The following is a 23,244-nucleotide window of genomic DNA, read 5'->3' on the forward strand; positions in this document are numbered from 1 at the left end:
TTAAAGAGAACCTGTCACCTGGATTTTGGGTATAGAGCTGAGGACATGGGCTGCTATAAAAGCACAGAGAGCTATGGGGACTGGATATTGCAGATGTGCTAGCGGCCATCTAGCAACCCATGTCCTCAGCTCTGTACCCAAAATCCAGGTGACAGGTTCCCTTTAATGCAGGCATGCAGTGTGAAGGACCACCCCTCTGTCTTCTGTTTACATGAAGTTGGGAGAAAGACAAGCCATAGCAAGTCTTTTAAGGGAGCAGTGGAAAGGGACAGAGGACATTAATGAAAGCTGTTATTATAAGGTAATTACAGATCTTTTGACAATCATTAACAGACTAACTCAGGTATACATGCCTAGCTCTAATAGCAAGGAAAAATAAATAGTTCTATGTGTCAAAGTTGCAAACTAAGCAGCAGTCCTGGGAATAGGAGTCGATCCAACCTCCTTATCACATGCAATCAATAAACCAGAGTCCAGGTCCGCGCTTCAAAGGAGATATAGTTTGGAAACGCCTTGTTAAAGGAAAGCGCAGTTTAAATCGTATCCCACGCTGAAACTTCCCCACAGGCACACGCCACACTGCCGACCGAAACTTCACAGGACAGCGGTAACCCTTCAAAAGATCAGCAACATAGTGCAGTACCCGTGCAGCTTTATTATACTCACAACAGCACCGCTAGAAATCGGCATATAAAACCATCTGAAAAATCGCTGCCCGACCCGGGTTTCGCCCAAAGGCTTCGTTGCTAATAAACTAGCAAATAAGAAAAAATATATGACAGTTATCCTTTAAGAGTAAAACACCATCATAAAGTTCACTTATCTATGGCTGAAGAAACTTGATTACTCCTAAGGGCATAGACCTGCAGATAATTCTTCTGATAATCATAATTTGTTTGGTTTCTCAGTACTATTTATCTGTGGTTTTTATCATGTATTTTGTGGGAACGAAATCATTTGACAAATCTTATTCATTTCTATGGGATACACATTGAAACGGTCGGCATGGGCTATTATGACTGTCCATGCAGCTGCCCAGAAAAAAGCAAAGTGAAGTAGACAGGAGAAGAAATAGCATAACACTTTCTAAGGCTAATTTCACACCTGCGTTCGGGTGTCCGCTCGTGAGCTCCGTTTGAAGGGGCTCACAAGCGGCCCCGAACGCAGCCATCCAGCCCTAATGCATTCTGAGGGGACGCGGATCCGCTCAGAATGCATCAGTCTGGCGGCTTTCAGCCTCCGCTTTGCAGGCCGTGCGGAGGCAAGCGGATCCGTCCAGACTTACAATGTAAGTCAATGGGGACGGATCCGTTTGAAGATGACACCATATGGCTCAATCTTCAAACGGATCCGCCCCCATTGACTTTCAATGTAAAGTCTGGACGGATCCGTTCAGGCTACTTTCACACTTAGAAATTTTTCTAAGTTATAATGCAGACGGATCCGTTCTGAACGGATGCAAACGTCTGCATTATAGGAGCGGATCCGTCTGATGAAACATCAGACGGACCGGTCCCGCTCCGAACGCTAGTGTGAAAGTAGCCTAAGTAGTGCTACCATGTTATTCTAGTGATCGGTAGTCGTCACGCTGTCACACCCCACCTATCAGAGAGTGGTGGCATATCCTACTTATGCCTCATGCACAAGCCCGTGTCTGTTTTTGCGGTCTTCAAATTGCAGATCCGCAAAACACCAGGTACAGGCTGTGTTCAGCATTTTGCGGATCGGTACGTCCTGCCCTCTGTTAGAAATGGATATTCTAGGCCACAGAACCGACATACAGAAATAAATGGGTCCATATGCGATCTACAAAAAAAAATGCTGATCAGATGTGGACCTAAACAGTCGTGCATGAGGCCATATACTGTGTGCCACCATTTACTTTACACACAACCTGATTCAAAAGAAAAGGTTTCTAGAAATATATACAATGTTTTTTTCTATTTGTATTTTATTTACTACTTTATATCAGAGTACAAGCATAGAAAACAAAATAGAACAAAACGGGGAAAAGCTAAGCAAAAAACACTCTAAGCCCAGGCTTATCTAGTGGTGGCCAGAAGCTTGTCATCTCACAAGCTATATTAGACGTGACTGAGAATAGATCAATGTGGTCTTTACAAGCCTTCAAAACAAATGAGCTTTAGTCCTTCGGCAGTACTGTAAGTTTACCATGAATATTCAGTTTGGTTTATGACATCTTTCTGCCTATATTATACTTAATTGTCTAAATCTCTTCTACAGCAACACCAGATGCAGGAGAAGATCCCAAAGTGACGAGGGCCAAGTTTTTCATAAGAGATGAATTTTTAGTAAGTACTTGTTTAAAAAGTGTGTCACTGGCGACCTCCCTATCCAACTATTTGCATAGACACATAGCCGTAGTTCACCTGATTAACCCTTTGAGGATACTCCCTGTCTTTCCGGAGACATAACTCTTATATTTTTCCATTTACATAGACATATGAGGACTTGTTTTTTGAGGGACCATTTGCACTTTCTAATGTCACTGTGTATTATTGCATACGATGTAGTGGAAAGCTGGAAAAATCCAAATGGGGTGGAATCGGAAAAAACTTAATTGTGCCATAGTTTTATTGGATTCGTTTTTACGTCATTCCCTACACTGTAAAACTGACCTTTTCCCTCTGGGTCAGTACAATTACAGTGATACCACATTTATATAGTTTTTCTTGTGTTTCAATATTTAAATTTTTTTTTAATAAACTTTGGGGAAAAAATATTTTTTGCTGTGCATCACTATAAGGCTACATGTACACAAACGTATTTTGTTGCCGCATCCGTTCCGTAAATTTTTTTTGCAGATAGAATGCGGACCCATTCATTTCTATTGGGGGGATAGTCACCCGTTTATTTTCCGCGTCCGTTGTCCGTGGTTCCATTCCGTAAAAAAAATAATGCCTGTCCTATTCTTGTCCGTTTTGCGGACAAGGATATGCATATACAATGGATCTGCAAAAAAAAAAACGGATGCCATACGGACGTCATCCGTTTTTTTAAAAAATGTTTTTCTTTTTCGGATTCGCAATTTGTGCACCGCAAAACACATACGGTCGTGTGCATGTAGCCTAATTCTGACCCCCATAACTTTTTTTTAGATTTCCATCTACAAAGCTATGTGAGGGCTCATTTTTTTGTGGGCGAACTGAATTTTTTATTGGTGTGTGTATGACTTATTTTTATTACTTATGATTTAATTTTATGGGGAGTTGAGGAGACGAAAAACACTGCAAATCGGCAATTTTTATTAGTTTTTTCTGTTACAACATTCATCATACAGGATAAATATATTTATATTTTAACAGCATGAGCATTTTGGGATGCAGCGGTGCCTATGATCTTTTTTTTTTTTTTTTTTAAATCTTTTTATTTTATTTTTTTAAGCCCCCCTGGGAACCTGAACAGGCAGTCATTAAATTGCTTCTCCCGTACTCTAATGTGATTTAGTACACTAGTAAATGTATTCCAGTGCAGTACTGCCATATGCAGATCTACATTGGAATATACTTGTGATAGCTCTGGTAGCCTTGTACAGGCTCCAGCTTATCACCAACAAACGGCTTCCCCGGTGTTAATATGCAAATTATACTTTGGTCTAATGAGGGCATCACCATTGCTCTTGTTGCACCTAAACTTTACTCCTTTTTATGGCCAGACCCTCCTTGGCTGCTTTGATTGGTTAGCCAGGCAGTGGCAAAGAAGCCAGGGAGGGGCTGACAACTGAAAGGAGTGGAGCTTGGGTGCAACAAGAGCAATAGTGATGCCCTCATTGCAACAAAGGCCTAATTTGCATTTTAAGAAAAAGTATAACTCAGAAACAGAGCCTCAGGTCAACAAAAGAAAAACAGTGTTTTATTCAGGTGAACCACAGCTATGTGTCTATACAAACAATTGATAGGGAGGTCACTGGGGACAGATTTGGTTTTAGTTCTTTTGCTCAACAAAGATCACAGAAAGTGCATTACTTTTTTAATAATCATGGACTTATTAAATATGAAATATTTACTAAACTTAAAGGGTGATTATAGTTAGGTGCATATGATAAAAGATCAATCATTTCATCCCAAGCTCCACAATTATTTTTTTATCCTGGTCTCACCCATAAAACCAACCCCCATTGTAGCTTTAGTTCTCAGCCTGAATGGCCATATCGAATCCTTGTAACCAAATTGTTACAGAATTTCCGAGCATATTGCCCCTACGCTATGGACAGAGTTTACCTACATATTTGTGTCAGTGGTAGTCCTTCAGCTATTTATATTCTTAAGGTCATGAAGAAGTGTAAGGCCCCTTTCACACGAGCGAGTTTTCAGCGTGAGTGCAATGCGTGACGTGAACGCATTGCACCCGCACTGAATCCGGACCCATTAATTTCTATGGGGCTGTGCACATGAGTGGGGATTTTCACACATCACTTGTGCGTTGCGTGAAAATCGCAGCATGTTCTATGGGGCCTGCGTTGCGTCAAAAACGCAGAATATAGAAGTGAATTGGGCTGCGTGAAAATCGCAAGCAAGTGCGGATGCGGTGCGATTTTCACGCACAGTTGCTAGGAGACGATCGGGATGGGGACCCGATCATTATTATTTTCCCTTATAACATGTTTATAAGGGAAAATAATAGCATTCTTAATACAGAATGCATACTACAATAGGGCTGAAGGGGTTAAAAATAATAATAATAATATAACTCACCTTAATCCACTTGATCGCACAACCGGCATCTCTTCTGTCTTCTTCTTTGCTGTGCACAGGAAAAGGACCTTTGATGACGTCACTGCGCTCATCACATGGTCCGTCACCATGGTAAAAAGATCATGTGATGAGCGCAGTGACGTCATCAAAGGTCCTATTCCTCAAAGCAGAAGACAGAAGAGAAGCCGGGCTGCGCGATCAAGTGGATTAAGGTGAGTTCCCTTATAACCATGTTATAAGGGAAAATAATAAAATCTACACAACACCGATCCCAAGCCCGAACTTCTGTGAAGAAGTTCCGGTATGGGAACCAAACATGCCGATTTTTCTCACGCGCGTGGAAAACGCATTACAATGTTTTGCACCCGTGCGGAAAAAACGCAATCGCAGTGAAAACTGACTTGTTTTAATGTCAAAATCACACCATTTTCCCTGAACGCATCCGGCCCCAATCCGCAACGCCCTTGTGAAAGGGGCCTAAGGGATACTGATTTTGTCAGGATCTTTTCAGGGAAAAAAACTGAAGGTTTTGCACGCAAGTTCAATCATAATTATTTTTTTTCTGAGACTGCATTCAGTGTGTACATTTTTTCCATCTGGATTTCATGCGTTTTTCACGCGTGTGAAGAAAAACTGAAGAATAACAGTCTAAATCTCCTAACAACCATCAGTGAAAAACACATTGCAGCCGGATGCCTTCTGTTTTTCACAAAGCCCCATTCACGTCTATGGAGCCAGAGCTGTGTGAAAAATGCACAATATAGAACAGGGGTCAGCAACCTCTGGCACCCCAACTGTTGTGAAACTACAACTCCCAGCATGCTCCAGTCACTTCTATGGGAGTTCTGAGAACAGCCGAGCAAGTGTGCATGCTGGGAGTAGTAGTTTCACCACAACTGGTTGCTGATCCCTGATATAGAACATGCTGTGATTTTTCCTGAACGCACAGAAGATATGTGAAAAACGTATAAATATACACAGACCCAGTGAAGTGAATGGGTCAGGATTCAGTCCAGATGCTATGTGTTCACTTCATGCATTGCATTCAGACAAAAAACTCACTTGTGTAAAAGAGCCCTAAGTCAATTAGACCCCCACAATCTGTGCCTATGCCCACACTCATTTATCTGTCTGCTCTGTATCAAGCACTGTACATGATATTCTTTTACTTCTCCCTCAGTTAGTTATATTACATAGTCCTCTGCATGCAACACAGTAAAGTACCTTTTACAGGACATGCAGGTTCTGTATTGTGCTGGGGCTGCCCAGTGAGTGGAGAGATCCTGTTCTTGTACCTTACAGATTGTACACAATAGAAGAAGGTCGACCCTTCCATAGACCGATATGAGCAACTGATTCTAGCATGAAATGCCCTGCAAAAATGCAGTATTGCTGGTGATCAAATGACTGAGGATATATAGAGAAACCTAGGGGTTTATTTTATCCTGCAGAGCTTTATCAGAACTTGTTTTCATGCACATTTGTTCTTGAAAATGCAAAATAATTTGTCCTGTGTATGTAAAAAGAGGCATTTTAATTTTATTTTTGCAGAGGATAAGCACGGCAAGTGGCGATGGAAGACATTACTGCTACCCTCATTTTACCTGTGCCGTAGACACGGAGAATATTCGCAGAGTTTTCAATGACTGTCGAGATATCATCCAGAGAATGCACCTCCGCCAATATGAACTCTTGTAATCGTTCTCACCGTGGAGCCTGTGGTTTTAAATACTTTGCTACTTTTTTCTGTCTCTTTCCTCTGTACTGCTCCACACAGGGTGGAACATCCCCACAGCGCACTTTTTCTAGGCTTTTTACCCTTTTATTTTAGTATTTTTGTTCAGCGAGGATTGTTTTCCCCACCTTTCTGTTTTATGAAAGAGGGTGTTCTCTGTCCTTGTTTTGTTTCACACTTTAGTTTTTTTTTAATCATTCCACTAAACCAGTGCTGCTCACTCCCGTAACTAGGAAACCTATTGGCCTTTTATCAGAGCATAGATTTAAGCTTTTGCAACTCATGTATCCTTAGTAAATCTAGCACTTCGCAGCTACTGTTGTAAAAGGCGGGATCATAAAGTAGTCCCCCGGTTCTAACGTCACATATGTAGTGTGCCCCACCACTTCCAGTTCTGCAACTTTGCCAGCTAAAGAATTCCTGCACGCTTCTTCCTGCTAGGCTGAGCATGCAATGGGCAGTTGCTACTCATATCCCCTCCTGCTAAAAGGGACTAATGTTCATAAAGTGACCACATTATTAAATCCAGGGTGCAGTTATACTGAATACTGCAAGAGCACCCTAAATTCCTAGGGGGATATTGGTATCTTTTAAAATGTGCCTATAAGATACATAGTCCACATGTTTTGTGGACTGAGCTAATATATTTATGCTATGATTCACTAGGATCTGGTGACATCACTGCAGAACGGTGCACGTCACGCTTCATTTGTCTTTGATGTTTCTAGTGAACGAATGGGCTGACTGTCTTGTCAGTTCACTTCACAAAATGGAAACGCTTTCAACGTGCATACAATGTGGAAAGGAATGTGGTTCCTGTAACTTTTGTGCCGTACAGCAAAGATGGAGCTGCCCATGTTCTTGAGCAATCTCCACCAGATTGTGTTGCGATCTAAGTCTGCAAAAAGTTTGCAGGCCAGTTTGAAGGATGGATTTGACATGAAGACATTTATTTTATTTTCCAACGAGAAGGAATAAGCAACACCTGTACACACTCCCTATTATTTAGAAACTTGTTACATAGCGGTCTGTGGAGTACCCCAGATTGAAAAAGCAGAGGTGATCTCCGGATGAGATGTCCTGAGAGGCAATATCAAACGGTTTTGTTTTTTTACATTCTTTTCTTTATAATTTATATCACAGACTGCACCTTTCTAAAGTTCATGTTATTAATCATTGATATAAAAAATATATATAGATATATATATATATATATATAGAGAGAGAGAAAAAATAAATTATATAAGGATCTACATATTTTAGAGGCAGCGAAAGATGAAGTCTCCCCTCTGGGGTAAGGATGAGAAGCACGGATGTCAATATAATGCTGACGAAGAGTCTGACCTCTTCTACAGAGAAGGGACAGTAGCTTTGCTTTGAATAGCTCTCTGAACAAGAAAGGTTTAATACCATTCCACTAAGCCTTAGGCTACCTCTGTTCTTTTCGCATTTTGTTTGTTTTTTCAACTTCTTATGGGCACTGGCCCTTGCAAATTGTACCCATCTTTTAGATGGCACTATGCTCAGACTTATCCCTGTGTGGGTTTACTTTATTATTTTATTATAGCTATTTTTCTTTAACATGACACTGAAGAGTACTTGATGGAGGAAATGAAATAATGCACTTTGTATCAGGTAAAAAAAACAAAAACAAAAAAAAACTAAAAAAATGTTGAGGAACTACACACACAATGTAGCAGCACCAGAAATATTTATTAATGTCACAAGTTTTAGCATTTGTTGAGTTGCAGGTCAACTGATAAAGTGACCTCTGCTCATTGCGCCTTCAGATGAAGGGGGCTTCTAGGACATTGCAGAGCAGTGGGCTGCAGGCCTTTTTGTGACACTGAGGAGTTAAAAGAATGTTTCTGGGACAGTACATAGACTAGGTAATGAAGAGGCAAAGTCAAGCAATTTTTTACCTTTTATTTTTTATGGTGTATTGTGGCTAAGTGTTTCTGCACACCTCAGGCATTCAAACTGCAGCTGCTTTCAGCCTCTCACGTCAAGGCAGAGAAGAAAAAAATATAGATATACAAAAAAAAGAATAAAAAAAAAAAAATTACCACCTTCACTGATATTATACGTTCTGTCCACAGATGATCTTTTTAGCCTTAGATCATTGCTGGGCTTTAGTCCTCTATATAGATTTTTTTTTTTTTTTTTTTTTGATTTTGTTTAACTGCTGGTTTATTATAATGTACAGATGTAAAATGTAATATTATTTTGTACAACTTTATTGAAAAAAATAATACTTGTAGAAGATCTTTGTGCCTTGATTATGGCTGTACCTGTAAAATGAGCTAAGATGTAAGTATGTTTTTGATTGCGCTGTACAGCTTGATGTCAAAACTTGCCTGCAGCTGTGACTGCGGGTAGGAACTATCTGTAGAATTTAGTTTTTTTTTCTGGTTTATATAAAAAGAAGGAAATGCTCTTTAGTACAAAAAAAAAAAGAAAACTAAAAAAAAATATATATATAAATTATGCAAATTAACCACTTACCTTTACAAATAAGGTCCTACAATGACCAGTTGTTGCAGCAAACTCGCCTTTTTTCCCTTCTGTTTTTATGTGCAGGCGCTGGAGGAAGTGGAGAGTCTCAGCTTTAAAAAAAAAAAAAAAAAAAAAAAGAATATTGGAATTCCATTTCTCTGTTCATAATTGCAGCCTAGCTGTGTTTCAGTGGGAACCAAGGATTTGTTTAAAACTTTAAAGATTTCTTTTAGAAAACCTTTTGATCATTTTTTATTTTTTTTATTTTTTTTGCAACATAATTCTATCATTCACACAATTGCCACAAGGATACTGTGAATGTTTCAAGGAGGAGATACAATGGCTGCACTGGATAAAGCTTTCCTACCTTTATCACAACAGCAGCGGCGGTCATTGTGTGCCAGGCAGTAAACATGATGATGACAACAAGGAGGGGAAACAAAAAGAATGAAATCTTTGTCTAGCCTGATAAATTACAAGATGACATTTTAATTTCTCTTTTAATAAAGAGACACATTAGAAAGCTGGTTTATTTTAAATATTATAGAATTGATATGTGTGAATATATTTCTCAAACTTGAATAATTTATGCAAATGTTCTCAAAAAAAAAAGTTGTGGTACAGTTATATATAAATATATATATATATATATATATATATATATATAGCAAGAAATGCTGTAGCAATAAGGCATGTCCTTTTTAGTAACTACTACACTGCTTTATATTTTATACCTAGGTGTTTTCTGTATGTGAGTCTAGATTATCTTTGTCAGATAACATGTACCTTGTCTAAAGTTACTGTTCCAATAACAGCAGTTAAAAGTCTTTCTAGGCTACATCACTTCAGATTTGTTGATTAACATCAGTCCTCCAGTTGCCATCTTCTTATTCGCTTATGTATCGGGAGGTGTCACATGGTATTTTACAGGCAGTGGACATTAAAGAAAGTTTGCTCGAAAATAATCAAGATCACATAGCATCCAAGAGAGCGATAATCGTTGAGAGGAGGCTTCTGGTCTCATGATCTCTTTGACAGATCACTTTTATAATTTACACCCAATGGATCATGTTTGTGAGCGTGATCATAATAATTTAGATCCCTAAATCAATATGTTCCCCCCAAACACTACAAAGTTAGGACTGCTTATTACCAACACAAGTAACATTTTAGGAGGATTTTTTATTTATTTTTTGTGAAGTTGCCTGGTGTTTCAGGCGGAAGTTTTAACTAAATTGAACATGCACAAATATCAACAACCACATTTATTTGACCAAAATGGACCTCTGACAGTGAACATAGATCTGGCTTCAGCAATGAAGAAGGAAATGGTGTCCATCCGATGATCTGAAAGTCCAACTACACTTGGCAGATACCGGCTGTGCTGCAGGTGATATGGCTATTACATCAATGAAGGATTCTCTTTTTCTTAATTTATAGGTAACAGTCACATATTGTACAGGTACATAATTTAATAAATATATATTTGTAAAATTACTGGTCTATTGTAGAGAAAAGGACTTGAGCGGGCACATGATGAACTCAGGCTGCTCCATTATATTGGCTTTTGTTTTGTGGTATAAAACGATTTAAAAACGTTCAGGGGCAACAAATAAATTGCTGCACAGAAACAGAGCAGCACTCCCGCTACACAGTAGATGTAGATGACCGTGTTCTCTGTAGGAAGAAAGCATTTTTCAAGGGAGAAGTCTTCAGCTGTTATCAGTCCCTGGGAAAAATTAAAAAGAAACATAATTAATTATCTATAAAGTGCCTGAAGAAAATAGGTTCAAAGGGGATCTTTTAAATGGGTATATGAGGCCCTACCTGAGGGCAACATAAAGTAATGACAGAGACCTGATTGTTGGTGTTGGCTGTGTGCCGTCTGGGAAAAACAGTCCATGTGTCAGCTGCATCTCTTGGACTGGCCACAGCTCATTTGACCCAAACTCGCAGTATCATAGTGATTTATGTTGGAGTCGGTTCCTGCCTGACTGTGGTTCTACTCTACTGTACTCATATCATCTAGTGATGTGACACAGACTGTTTTTCCTGGACCACACATGGCCATCTCACACTGACTTTAAGAACTTTTTACATGGGCCAACTGAATAGCCAGTTATTGGAAACAAACCATTCTTTCCCAGTATTTGCCCATAGTTAGGGCTCGTTCACACGAACGTTGGTGTCCCGTTCCCGTATTGCGGATCCGCAATACACGGGCACTGTTCCGTTGTCATACCGCATCACTGATGCGGACCCATTCATTTCAATGGGTCCGCAAATCTGGAGATGCGGATTGAAAGCACTACAGAACATGCTCTATCTTTTTGCGAAACTGAGGGATCGCGGACCCATTCAAGTGAATGGGTCTGCGATCCCCATGCGGCTGCCCCAAAGAAGGTGCCCGTGCATTGTGGACCGCAATTTGCGGTCCACAGCACAGGCACGGGCTTCACATGTTCATGTGAACGAGCCTTTAAGTGGAGGGGAGAACTGCATTTACATGCAGCAAACATCCTTTCTGTATGAGAATGAGCAATTATTTATCCCCATTGCTCGCTGGCACACAGATTACACAGGACAATGTACTGGCAGCAAACAATGATTTACAGGCTATGTACACCTTTGGGGGCATTTTTAATTAGTGCATTGTACTTATTTTGAGCTAAAAATCATATTTTTTTTTATTGGTCTTTATTAACAATATGGAATCCTTTTTTTGTGTACAGAGCTGACGTGCTCTACTAGCTGCCTGTGCATTTTGTGTCTTTTCCGTCATCTGGGGATTAGACTGACTCCTTATCTCTGTTCTCTGACATTATAAACATACTCATTAAATCTCAATCCTTATCTTACTCATAAGGCCTCATGCACACGACCGTTCCGTTTTTTGCGGTCCGCAATTTACGGAACGGGCGGTCCATTGTAGAAATGCCTATTCTTGTCAGCAAAACGGACAAGAATAGGACGTTCTTTTTTTTTTTTTTTGCGTAGCCACGCAACGGAGCAACTGATGTGGACAGCACACGGAGTGCTGTCCGCATCTTTTGCGGCCCGATTGAAGTGAATGGGTCCGTATCCGAGCCGCCAAAACGGCGGCTCGGATGCGGACCTAAACAACGGCCATGTGCATGAGGCCTAAGAATGTGGCTTGAATAAGTGTTTATGACCTCTTAGGCCCCTTTCACACGGGCGAAATTTCCGCGGGGGTGCAATGCGTGAGGTGAACGCATTGCACCCGCACTGAATCCGGACCCATGCATTTCAATAGGGTTGTGCAGATGAGCGGTGATTTTCACGCATCACTTGTGCGTTGCGTGAAAATCGCAGCATGCTCTATATTGTGCGTTTTCCACGCAATGCAGGCCCCATATAAGTGAATGGGGCTGCGTAAAATCGCAAGCAAGTGCGGATGCGGTGCAATTTTCACGCACGGTTGCTAGGAGACGATCGGGATGGAGACCCAATCATTATTATTTTCCCTTATGGTTATAAGGGAAAATAATAGCATTCTTAATACAGAATGTATAGTACAATAGGGCTGGAGGGGTTAATTTAACTTACCTTAATCCACTTACTCGCGCAGCCCGGCTTCTCTTCTGTCTTCATCTTTGCTGTGCACAGGAAAAGGACCTTTGATGACATCACTGCGCTCATCACATGGTGCATTACATGATCCATCACCATAGAAACATATAATGTGTCGGCAGATAAGAACCATTTGGCCCATCTAGTTCATGGTGATGAGCGCAGTGACATCATCAAAGGTCCTATTCCTCAAAGAAGAAGACAGAAGAGAAGCCGGGCTCCATTCACACATCCGCAATTCCATTCCGCATTTTGCGGAACGGGATTGGGGACCCATACATTTCTATGGGGCCCCAGGCGTGGTCCGCAATTCCGATCCTAAAAAAAATAAATAGAGCATGTCCTATTCTTGTCCGCAATAGCGGACAAAAATATTCTCTTAGTGCCGGCAATGTGCCGTCCGCAAAATGCGGAACGCACATTGCCGCTGTCCGTGTTTTGCGGATCTGCAAAACACACACGGATGTGTGAATGGACCCTTAAGGTGAGTTCAATTATTTATTTATTTTTAACCCCTCCAGCCCTATTGTACTAAGCATTCTGTATTAAGAATGCTATTATTTTCCCTTATAACCATGTTATAAGGGAAAATAAGTCTACACAACACCTATCCCAAAAACTAACTTCTGTGAAGAAGTTCGGGTTTGGGTACCAAACATGCCGATTTTTCTCAAGCGCGTGCAAAACGCATTACAATGTTTAGCACTCGCGCGGAAAAATCACGCATGTTCTCGCATCTTTTTCCGCTACGCCCATGTGAAACCAGCCTTAGTAGTTTAGAAATAAGGGTTATTAGATGACCAGCACAAAGTGAAAGTACCAGTCACACAGCTAGAAAAATTGTTAACCCTTTGTGACAGAACAGCTCAATATTTTTAATAAAGGCTAATTGAAAATATGATTTTTAGCCAAAAATGAGTAAAATGCAATCATAAAAAATTGCCTCCAAAGTAATGCAACAGGATAGATGAACACACCCAATGAATAATCGTTCACTTGTTTATCAGGTGATTGGTGGCACATACAGTCGTGGCCAAAAGTTTTGAGAATTAGATAAGCAGCAACTTTTCCAATTTCCAATATTTAAGTTTTTATAATAGAAATTTGCATATACTCCAGACTGTTATAAAGAGTGATCAGATGAATTGCATAGTCCTCCTTTGCCATGAAAATGAACTTAATCCCCAAAAAAACTTTCCACTGCATTTCATTGCTGTCATTAAAGGACCTGCTGAGATCATTTCAGTAATCGTCTTGTTAACTCAAGTGAGAATGTTGACGAGCACAAGGCTGGAGATCATTATGTCAGGCTGATTGGGTTAAAATGGTAGACTTGACATGTTAAAAGGAGGGTGATGCTTGAAATCATTGTTCTTCCATTGTTAACCATGGTGACCTGCAAAGAAACACGTGCAGCCATCATTGCGTTGCATAAAAATGGCTTCACAGGCAAGGATATTGTGGCTACTAAGATTGCACATCAATCAACAATTTATAGGATCATCAAGAACTTCAAGGAAAGGGGTTCAATTCTTGTTAAGAAGGCTTCAGGGCATTCAAGAAAGTCCAGCAAGCGCCAGGATCGTCTCCTAAAGAGGATTCAGCTGCGGGATCGGAGTGCCAGCAGTGCAGAGCTTGCTCAGGAATTGCAGCAGGCAGGTGTGAGCGCATCTGCACGCACATTAAGGCGAAGACTTTTGGAAGATGGCCTGGTGTCAAGAAGGGCAGCAAAGAAGCCACTTCTCTCCATAAAAAACATCAGGGACAGATTGATCTTCTGCAGAAAGTATGGTGAATGGACTGCTGAGGACTGGGTCAAAGTCATATTCTCCGATGAAGCCTCTTTCCGATTGGGACATCTGGAAAAAGGCTTGTCCAGAGAAGAAAAGGTAAGCGCTACCATCAGTCCTGTGTCATGCCAACAGTAAAGCTGTCATGGTCTTACCTGCTTGCTGCTCTCCTTCGTTTGACATGTGCTGGCGGCCATCTTGGGTCCTGGGTTTCTTGTAGCCTTCCACCCTGCGGCTCCTCCTTCCCCTGGGAGGAGCTGGATGCCTAGCTCATATATATAGGAGGTCTGTGGCTTCAGTTCCTTGCTTGGTCCTCTTGTGTTCACATGCTTCTAAGACTGCTGCTGCTGCTTCTGGTTCCTGATCCTGGCTTCGTCTGACTACCCTGCTGGTTCCTGATCCTGGCTTCGTCTGACTACCCTGCTGGTTCCTGATCCTGGCTTCGTCTGACTACCCTGCTGGTTCCTGATCCTGGCTTCGTCTGACTACCCTTCTGGTTCCTGACCTCTGGCTTCGCAAAGACTCTGCTCGGTTTCACCATCCGTTTGGACTTTTGCTTTACAGCTTTATTTTCAATAAAGCCTTCTTATTTTCACTTATCTCTTGTTGTACGTCTGGTTCATGGTTCCGTGACATTAGGACCAAGCCATGAATTCTGACGGTACAGGGCCATCCTCGCTACCCACGCTGGTTGCCAGACTTGATCAGCAGGATCACCTGTTGGGTCGGTTCGCTGTGGCGTTGCAAACCCTGCTTGAACGCACGGCTCATTTCGCTCCCGTTGCCGATGGGTCGGTTGTCGCTCCTGGGCTCGCTCCTACTGCCGCTCCGGTTGTTGCGCCAGAGTCTACCCCGACACCTGTTGTTGCGCCTGCGGTGTTTCGGGGTATGACCGGTTCTGCCCCTCTTCCACAGCGCTTTGGGGGAGAGCCAACTCAGTGCCGAGGTTTCCTTAACCAGGTGGGCATTTATTTCGAGTTGCTGCCACATGCCTTTCCTACTGAGAGATCAAAGGTGGGCTTCTTGATCTCGCTGCTCTCGGACAAGGCCTTGGCCTGGGCCAGCCCTTTATGGGAGAACAACAATCCGGTGGTTGCCGAGTTTTCCGGTTTTGTTGCTTCTCTTCGGAAGGTATTCGATGTGCCGGCTCGTGCTGCCTCTGCTGCGAAGCTCCTTATGTCCATCAGACAGGGTTCACGATCCGTAGCTGAATACGCCATTGAGTTTCGTACCCTGGCAGCAGAGGTGGGCTGGAATAATGAGGCTCTGGTCGCTGCTTTCTCTCATGGTCTCTCGGATGCCTTGAAGGATGAGGTTGCAGCTAAGGACCTACCAGTTGAGCTCGAGTCTCTTATTTCTTTCCTGATTTTGATTGACACCAGACTCAGGGAGAGACCTTCCTTTAAGGAGAACCTGCGGAGGTCTTCTAACAGATTGGTGCCTACGTTTGCTGTCCCACCCGTGCCTCCCTCTCCTCCCACGCCTCCTGGGGATGACTTGTCTGGGGGTGAACCCATGCAGCTGGGGTTTGCTCGCCTGTCCGAGGGGGAGAGGGCACTCCGGAGAGGCGAGGGCCGATGCATGTACTGTGGTCTCGGTGGGCATTTTCGGTTGGCATGTCCGAACCGTCCGGGAGACGCTCGTACCCTGAGATCCTGTCGGGGGCAGATCTTGGGTGGAGTCTCCTCGTCCCCGGTTTCCCGTGTTGACAAACCACTGATCACTGTTGTCCTCTCCTGGGTCGGGGGCTCGGTGACGACCCAGGCGTTGGTGGACTCTGGTGCTGGTGGTTTGTTCATTGATAGTGTGTTCGCTGCCGCCAATTCCATTCCTCTGCAGGCTCGAGGTTCCCCACTGGCTCTTGAGGCGATAGACGGCAGACCCCTTCTGCCGCCACACGTGACTCATGAGACCCTTCCAGTGGGGATAGCCATTGGTGCCGTTCACAGAGAGTCGGTCTGCCTCCAGGTTATTTCGTCTCCACACTACTCGGTGGTCTTGGGGTACCCCTGGCTCCAGAAGCATAATCCGACTTTCGATTGGAGATCGGTCGAGATCCTCTCGTGGTCACCGCAGTGTGGGGCTAGTTGCATCCATGGGTCTGTCAAGTTGCTGTGTACTTCCTCGGACTCTCTGTTGCCTCCTGAATACGAGGAGTACCGGGATGTATTCGATAAGGTGCGCGCGGTTGCCCTACCTCCGCACCGCCCATACGATTGTGCCATAGAGTTACAATCTGGTGCCGTTCCTCCTCGTGGCAAAGTCTATCCACTGTCGGTAGCGGAGAATGAGGCCATGGAGGAGTACGTGAGGGAGGCGCTTTCACGCGGACACATTCGCAAATCTTCGTCCCCGGCAGGGGCTGGATTTTTCTTTGTGAAAAAGAAGGGCGGTGAGTTGAGGCCTTGCATCGATTACAGGGGTCTCAATCGCATCACGATCAAGAACGCTTACCCGATACCCTTGATTTCCGAGCTGTTCGATCGCCTTAAAGGGGCCACGGTCTTTACCAAACTCGACCTGAGGGCGGCATATAACCTGGTAAGGATCAAGGCGGGCGATGAGTGGAAGACCGCGTTTAACACCAGGACCGGTCATTACGAATCCTTGGTTATGCCCTTTGGGTTGTGCAATGCGCCCGCAGTCTTTCAGGAATTCATCAACGATGTTTTCCGTGACCTGTTGCAGCAGTGTGTGGTAGTCTATTTGGATGACATCTTGGTATATTCTGAATCCATGGAGGCCCACATTCTGGATGTCAGACGAGTGTTGCAACGGTTACGAGAGAACAAGCTGTTCGGTAAGCTTGAGAAATGCGAATTTCACCGATCCCAGGTAACCTTCTTAGGTTACATCATTTCCGCTGAGGGGTTCTCCATGGATCCTGAGAAGGTTTCGGCTGTCTTACAGTGGCCCCAGCCCAGTGGTCTTCGTTCCCTGCAGCGCTTTTTGGGCTTCGCCAATTATTATCGGAAGTTCATCAGGGACTTTTCCATGCTGGCCAAGCCTCTCACGGATCTGACCAGGAAGGGCAGTAATTCCCAGGTCTGGCCGCTCGAGGCCATCCGAGCTTTTGAGGCCCTAAAGTCCGCCTTTGTGTCGGCTCCGATTCTGTCGCATCCCAACCCTGGGTTGCCCTTTGTCCTCGAGGTGGACGCGTCTGAGACGGGAGTAGGCGCCCTTCTGTCTCAGCGTAGAACACCAGAGGGTCCTCTGCTTCCTTGTGGGTTTTACTCCCGGAAACTGTCTTCCGCGGAGTGCAACTATCAGATTGGTGACAGGGAGTTATTGGCCATCGTGCAGGCCCTTAAAGAATGGAGGCACTTGCTCGAGGGTTCGGTGGTTCCGGTTCTCATCCTGACGGACCACAAGAATCTGACCTACCTTTCTGAGGCCAAGAGATTGACACCACGTCAGGCCAGATGGGCTCTGTTCTTGTCACGTTTTAATTACGTGGTCTCCTACCTACCCGGTTCCAAGAACATCAGGGCGGATGCCTTATCACGGCAGTACTCCGAGCTGTCCAGGGAGGAGTCGATTCCGACTTCGGTCATACCTCCGAATCAGATCCTGGCCGCCATTCGCACCAGCCTGACCTCTCCCCTGGGTGAGCAGATTTTGGCGGCTCAGTCTGGTGCTCCCTCTGGGAGACCCAACGGCAGATGTTTTGTGCCTGAGGAGTTGCGCACTCGGTTGTTGCGAACCTACCATAACTCCAAGACCGCGGGGCATCCTGGAAAGAATCAGCTGTCCTGGGCTGTTTCACGTCTGTTCTGGTGGCCTTCCCTACGTTCCGACATCGCCGCATATGTAGCGGCATGCTCCGTTTGTGCCCAGAGTAAGTCCCCTCGGCACCTTCCGTTGGGCCTTCTGCAACCCATAGCCACCGGGGGGCGCCCATGGTCACACCTGGGGATGGATTTCATTGTGGACCTCCCTGCATCCCGAGGCCATACGGTCATGCTCATGATTGTGGATCGGTTTTCCAAAATGTGCCACTGTGTTCCTCTCAAGAAGTTACCCTCTGCACAAGAGTTGGCCACGATTTTTGCCAGGGAGGTCTTCCGGTTGCACGGTTTGCCTAAGGAGATTGTGTCGGATCGGGGGAGTCAGTTTGTGTCCAGGTTCTGGCGCGCCTTTTGCTCCCAGTTGGGGATTCATCTCTCCTTCTCCTCGGCCTACCACCCTCAGTCCAATGGGGCCGCAGAACGATCCAATCAGGCCTTGGAGCAATTCCTTCGTTGCTATGTCTCCGATCACCAAGACAATTGGGTTGACCTCCTGCCTTGGGCTGAGTTTGCCAGGAACACGGCGGTGAACTCTTCCTCTGGGACGTCTCCCTTCATGGCCAATTATGGGTTCCAACCTGCCGTGTTACCGGAGGTATTCTCTCCCCAGGATATTCCGGCTGTGGAGGATCACCTTTCCGTCCTACGTGCTTCTTGGGTACAGATCCAGAAGTCCCTTGAGGTCTCTGCGCAGCGCCAGAGATTCCAGGCTGATCGCAGACGAGCGCCTGCTCCTTCCTACCAGGTCGGAGACCGTGTATGGTTGTCCACCCGCAACCTCAACCTTCGAGTGCCCACTCCCAAGCTGGCGCCTCGCTTTGTTGGTCCCTTCCGAGTGCTTCGCAGGGTAAACCCGGTAGCCTATGCCCTTGCGCTTCCTCCTGGCATGCGGATCTCCAACGTGTTTCATGTCTCCCTGTTGAAGCCACTGGTGTGTAATCGTTTCACTTCCTCGGTTCCTCGGCCTCGTCCGGTCCAAGTGGGCAATCGTGAGGAATATGAGGTGAGCAATATCCTGGACTCACGCCTGGTCCGCGGTCGGTTGCAGTTTTTGGTCCATTGGCGTGGTTATGGTCCAGAGGAGCGTTCCTGGGTTCCCTCCGCAGATGTCCATGCTCCTGCCTTGCTCCGAGCCTTCCACGCACGCTTCCCTCAGAAACCGTTTTGTGCTCCGCGGAGGAGGGGCCCTTGAGGGGGAGGTACTGTCATGGTCTTACCTGCTTGCTGCTCTCCTTCGTTTGACATGTGCTGGCGGCCATCTTGGGTCCTGGGTTTCTTGTAGCCTTCCACCCTGCGGCTCCTCCTTCCCCTGGGAGGAGCTGGATGCCTAGCTCATATATATAGGAGGTCTGTGGCTTCAGTTCCTTGCTTGGTCCTCTTGTGTTCACATGCTTCTAAGACTGCTGCTGCTGCTTCTGGTTCCTGATCCTGGCTTCGTCTGACTACCCTGCTGGTTCCTGATCCTGGCTTCGTCTGACTACCCTGCTGGTTCCTGATCCTGGCTTCGTCTGACTACCCTGCTGGTTCCTGATCCTGGCTTCGTCTGACTACCCTTCTGGTTCCTGACCTCTGGCTTCGCAAAGACTCTGCTCGGTTTCACCATCCGTTTGGACTTTTGCTTTACAGCTTTATTTTCAATAAAGCCTTCTTATTTTCACTTATCTCTTGTTGTACGTCTGGTTCATGGTTCCGTGACAAAAGCATCCTGAGACCATTCATGTGTGGGGTTGCTTCTCATCCAAGGGAGTGGGCTCACTCACAATTTTGCCCAAAAACACAGCCATGAATAAAGAATGGTACCAAAACACCCTCCAACAGCAACTTCTTCCAACAATCCAACAACAGTTTGGTGAAGAACAATGCATTTTCCAGCACGATGGAGCACCGTGCCATAAGGCAAAAGTGATAACTAAGTGGCTCGGGGACCAAAACGTTGACATTTTGGGTCCATGGCCTGGAAACTCCACAGATCTTAATCCCATTGAGAACTTGTGGTCAATCCTCAAGAGGCGGGTGGACAAACAAAAACCCACTAATTCTGACAAACTCCAAGAAGTGATTATGAAAGAATGGGTTGCTATCAGTCAGGAATTGGCCCAGAAGTTGATTGAGAGCATGCCCAGTCGAATAGCAGAGGTCCTGAAAAAGAAGGGCCAACACTGCAAATACTGACTCTTTGCATAAATGTCATGTAATTGTCGATAAAAGCCTTTGAAACGTATGAAGTGCGTGTAATTATATTTCACTACATCACAGAAACAACTGAAACAAAGATCTAAAAGCAGTTTAGCAGCAAACTTTGTGAAAACTAATATTTGTGTCATTCTCAAAACTTTTTGCCACGACTGTACACAGGGCAATCATACGAACGTTGGCTACCAATAATTGCTCTGAACATTGGCCCATGCAAAAGGGCTTCTTGTCAATATGCAGTAGTTTCCATAAAAATCAGTTTAGCAGGAGCTTTGTCTGCCAAATTCTGTATGGGCCTGGAGTCCTTCTCATAATGTTCACATTCCGTTCCAGAGTCCTCTTTATTCATGAGCTGCCTGTTCCTACTGCAACATATTAATACCAGGACTTCAGGCTCACACTTCACCTGAATCTGATTTTATGAGAACTATATTCTGACAAGAAAGTGATACTCCGCTATAATCAGGGTGTCTGTCATGACTTTATACATCCCTCAGATAAGGCAGCATAAACCTGGTGTCAGATTCCTTTGAAGCAGTTCCACATCAGATTTCAAACTGTTTAGGCAAACTTAAAATGCAACCAATAAAATAAACATCAGGCTCCGAATGGTTAAAAAAAAAATATATGAATTCTGTACAACTAATAGTTTACATCCTCAGCCTGATGTTCAGTCTATAACTCTGGAAAGTTTAATATGGATTCTGAAACCTTACAGAAGTAAGAAAAAAAAAAAGAATGTAATGCAGACGTGACATACTACCAAGACTGAAACCTCGTCAAAAGTGCAAACAAGTTCAGCAGAATGAAGTGAACAGAACTGGTTATATACAATGGTGTGAATACACAATCCAGCCACCTAAACCTAATTATATACAGCTTTGCAGGTAAAATGCACTAATACTGTAGTCTATGCAGTGGCCTGCCACTAATCAACTGGCATGCACTCTTTAATAATGTCGCATCTGTAGATTTTCCCCTATTGGAAAGCATTTGATTAGCTGCTCATTTCAGATAATAGAGCGCCTGTTAGGCTAGTTGCACATTAGCATCAGAGATCCTGCCGGACCTCTGCGCACTTCGGCATTGCCGGAAGTTTGTAAGGCTCTGTTCGGCTCCATTCACTATAATGGGGACCGGTGGAGAGCCGGCCGATTCTCAGCATATTTCCTGGAATGCAGCCAGATCTCTGCCCATCCACATTATAGTGAATGGGGCCGGACGAGCCTTATAAACCTCCGGCAATGGCCGAGTGCGCAGATCTCTGACACTACTCTGCAACTAGCCTTATCATTACAATGTGCATATATGTTATGTTTCAGCAAACAAAGCTTATCCATTGTATGTTTGCATGTCTAATTTGTGGTCCAGATGCCATCTGCATTTTCTTTTGTTGACCCTTTGTCATTAATGCAGTATTGACATATGGATATAATAGCACGTGAATGATCTGTGTGCTTTCTGCATCCATATGTCCATTCTGAAAAGAGATATAATGTGTCCTATACTTAGCTGCAAAATGCCAATGAATGGGTCAACAAATAATTCGGATGTAACACGGATGGGATCCGTGTTTTGCAGTTCCGTAATTTGCAGAACACAAACATGTGCATGAGGCTATAATTGTGTATAATTGAAGATCTCTCCTTGCTTCTTACCTTAAAGGGGTATTCTTGTTGTAACAAGTTATCATCATTTTACAGGATAACTATTAGATCCGTTTGGGTCCACCACCGAGAACAGGAACCCCATACCCCACATGCTCCCAAAATGAAAGGCACTGCTTGACCATCTCCAGCAGGTCAATGGAGATGAATAGAGTGGCAGTGTGCATGCTGACCCTGCTGTTTCATTCATTTGTGGGCTTTTGTATGAACTGCCACCGATTTAGTCGGGAAATCAGAATCTTTCGTTTGCCAGTGGCAGATCGTGCTGTGCCCATGTTGTGGAGGAGATTGCTGCATGTAATAGCAGCTGTCTCCTCCACTAACGAGCAGGTGATTTCCAGGTTTTCCGGACAATTGCCTGCAGAATACAGCCTTAAGGCCTCTTTCACACGGGCGAGATTTCCGTGCAGATGCGATGCGTGAGGTGAACGCATTGCACCCGGACCCATTCACTTCTATGGGGCTGTGCACATGAGCGGTGATTTTCACGCATCACTTGTGCGTTGCGTGAAAATCGCAGCATACTCCTCTTTGTGCGTTTTCCACGCAACGCAGGCCCCATAGAAGTGAATGGGGCTGCGTGAAAATCGCAAGCAAGTGCGGATGCAGTGCGATTTTCACGCACGGTTGCTAGGAGATGATCGAGATGGAGACCCGATCATTATTATTTTCCCTTATAACATGGTTATAAGGGAAAATAATAGCATTTTTAATACAGAATGCATAGTACAATAGGGCTGGAGGGGTTAAAAAATAATTTAACTCCCCTTAATCCACTTGTTTGCGCAGTCGGCATCTCTTCTGTCTTCATCTTTGCTGTGCACAGGAAAAGGACCTGTGGTGACGTCACTACGCTCATCACATGGTCCGTCACATGATCCATCACCATGGTAAAATATCATGTGATGAGTGCAGTGACGTCATCAAAGGTCCTATTCCTCAAAGAAGAAGACAGAAGAGATGCCGGCTGCGCGAACAAGTGAATTAAGGCGAGTTAAATATTATTATTTTTTTAACCCCTCCAGCCCTATTGTACTATGCATTCTGTATTAAGAATGCTATTATTTTCCCTTATAACCATGTTATAAGGGAAAATAATACAATTTGCACAACACCTAACCCAAAAAACTGGACCTATTGACTGTCCCATAAGGCTGTAGTAAATGTACATCATGTTGACTGTTGGCGTCTGGTCACTTGTCTCTGAGAATCCAGCTGGTTTGGTGGTTGGACACTTTCTAAGGAACTCAGAAATAAAATCCAATACAT

The 23,244-nt window shown here is 44.2% G+C and overlaps 2 protein-coding genes across 5 annotated transcripts in view; one reads left to right on the forward strand and one right to left on the reverse strand.

The window, feature by feature from the left end:
- GNAL (G protein subunit alpha L) overlaps positions 1-8,582 on the forward strand; it is a 312,386-nt gene extending 303,804 nt beyond the window's left edge. For both annotated transcript variants that reach the window (XM_040433535.1, XM_040433536.1), the window contains exons 11-12: positions 2,245-2,312; positions 6,267-8,582. In XM_040433535.1, coding sequence (XP_040289469.1) covers positions 2,245-2,312; positions 6,267-6,413 — 215 coding nt within the window. In that variant the 3' untranslated portion in view covers positions 6,414-8,582. The remainder of the gene's footprint in view (positions 1-2,244; positions 2,313-6,266) is intronic.
- MPPE1 (metallophosphoesterase 1) overlaps positions 8,085-23,244 on the reverse strand; it is a 141,391-nt gene continuing 126,231 nt past the window's right edge. For all 3 annotated transcript variants that reach the window (XM_040433538.1, XM_040433537.1, XM_040433539.1), the window contains exon 10: positions 8,085-10,675. In XM_040433538.1, the coding sequence (XP_040289472.1) occupies positions 10,502-10,675 (174 nt within the window). In that variant the 3' untranslated portion in view covers positions 8,085-10,501. The remainder of the gene's footprint in view (positions 10,676-23,244) is intronic.

Source organism: Bufo bufo, chromosome 5 (assembly GCF_905171765.1).
Source record: "Bufo bufo chromosome 5, aBufBuf1.1, whole genome shotgun sequence".
Taxonomy (NCBI): Eukaryota; Metazoa; Chordata; class Amphibia; order Anura; family Bufonidae; genus Bufo; species Bufo bufo.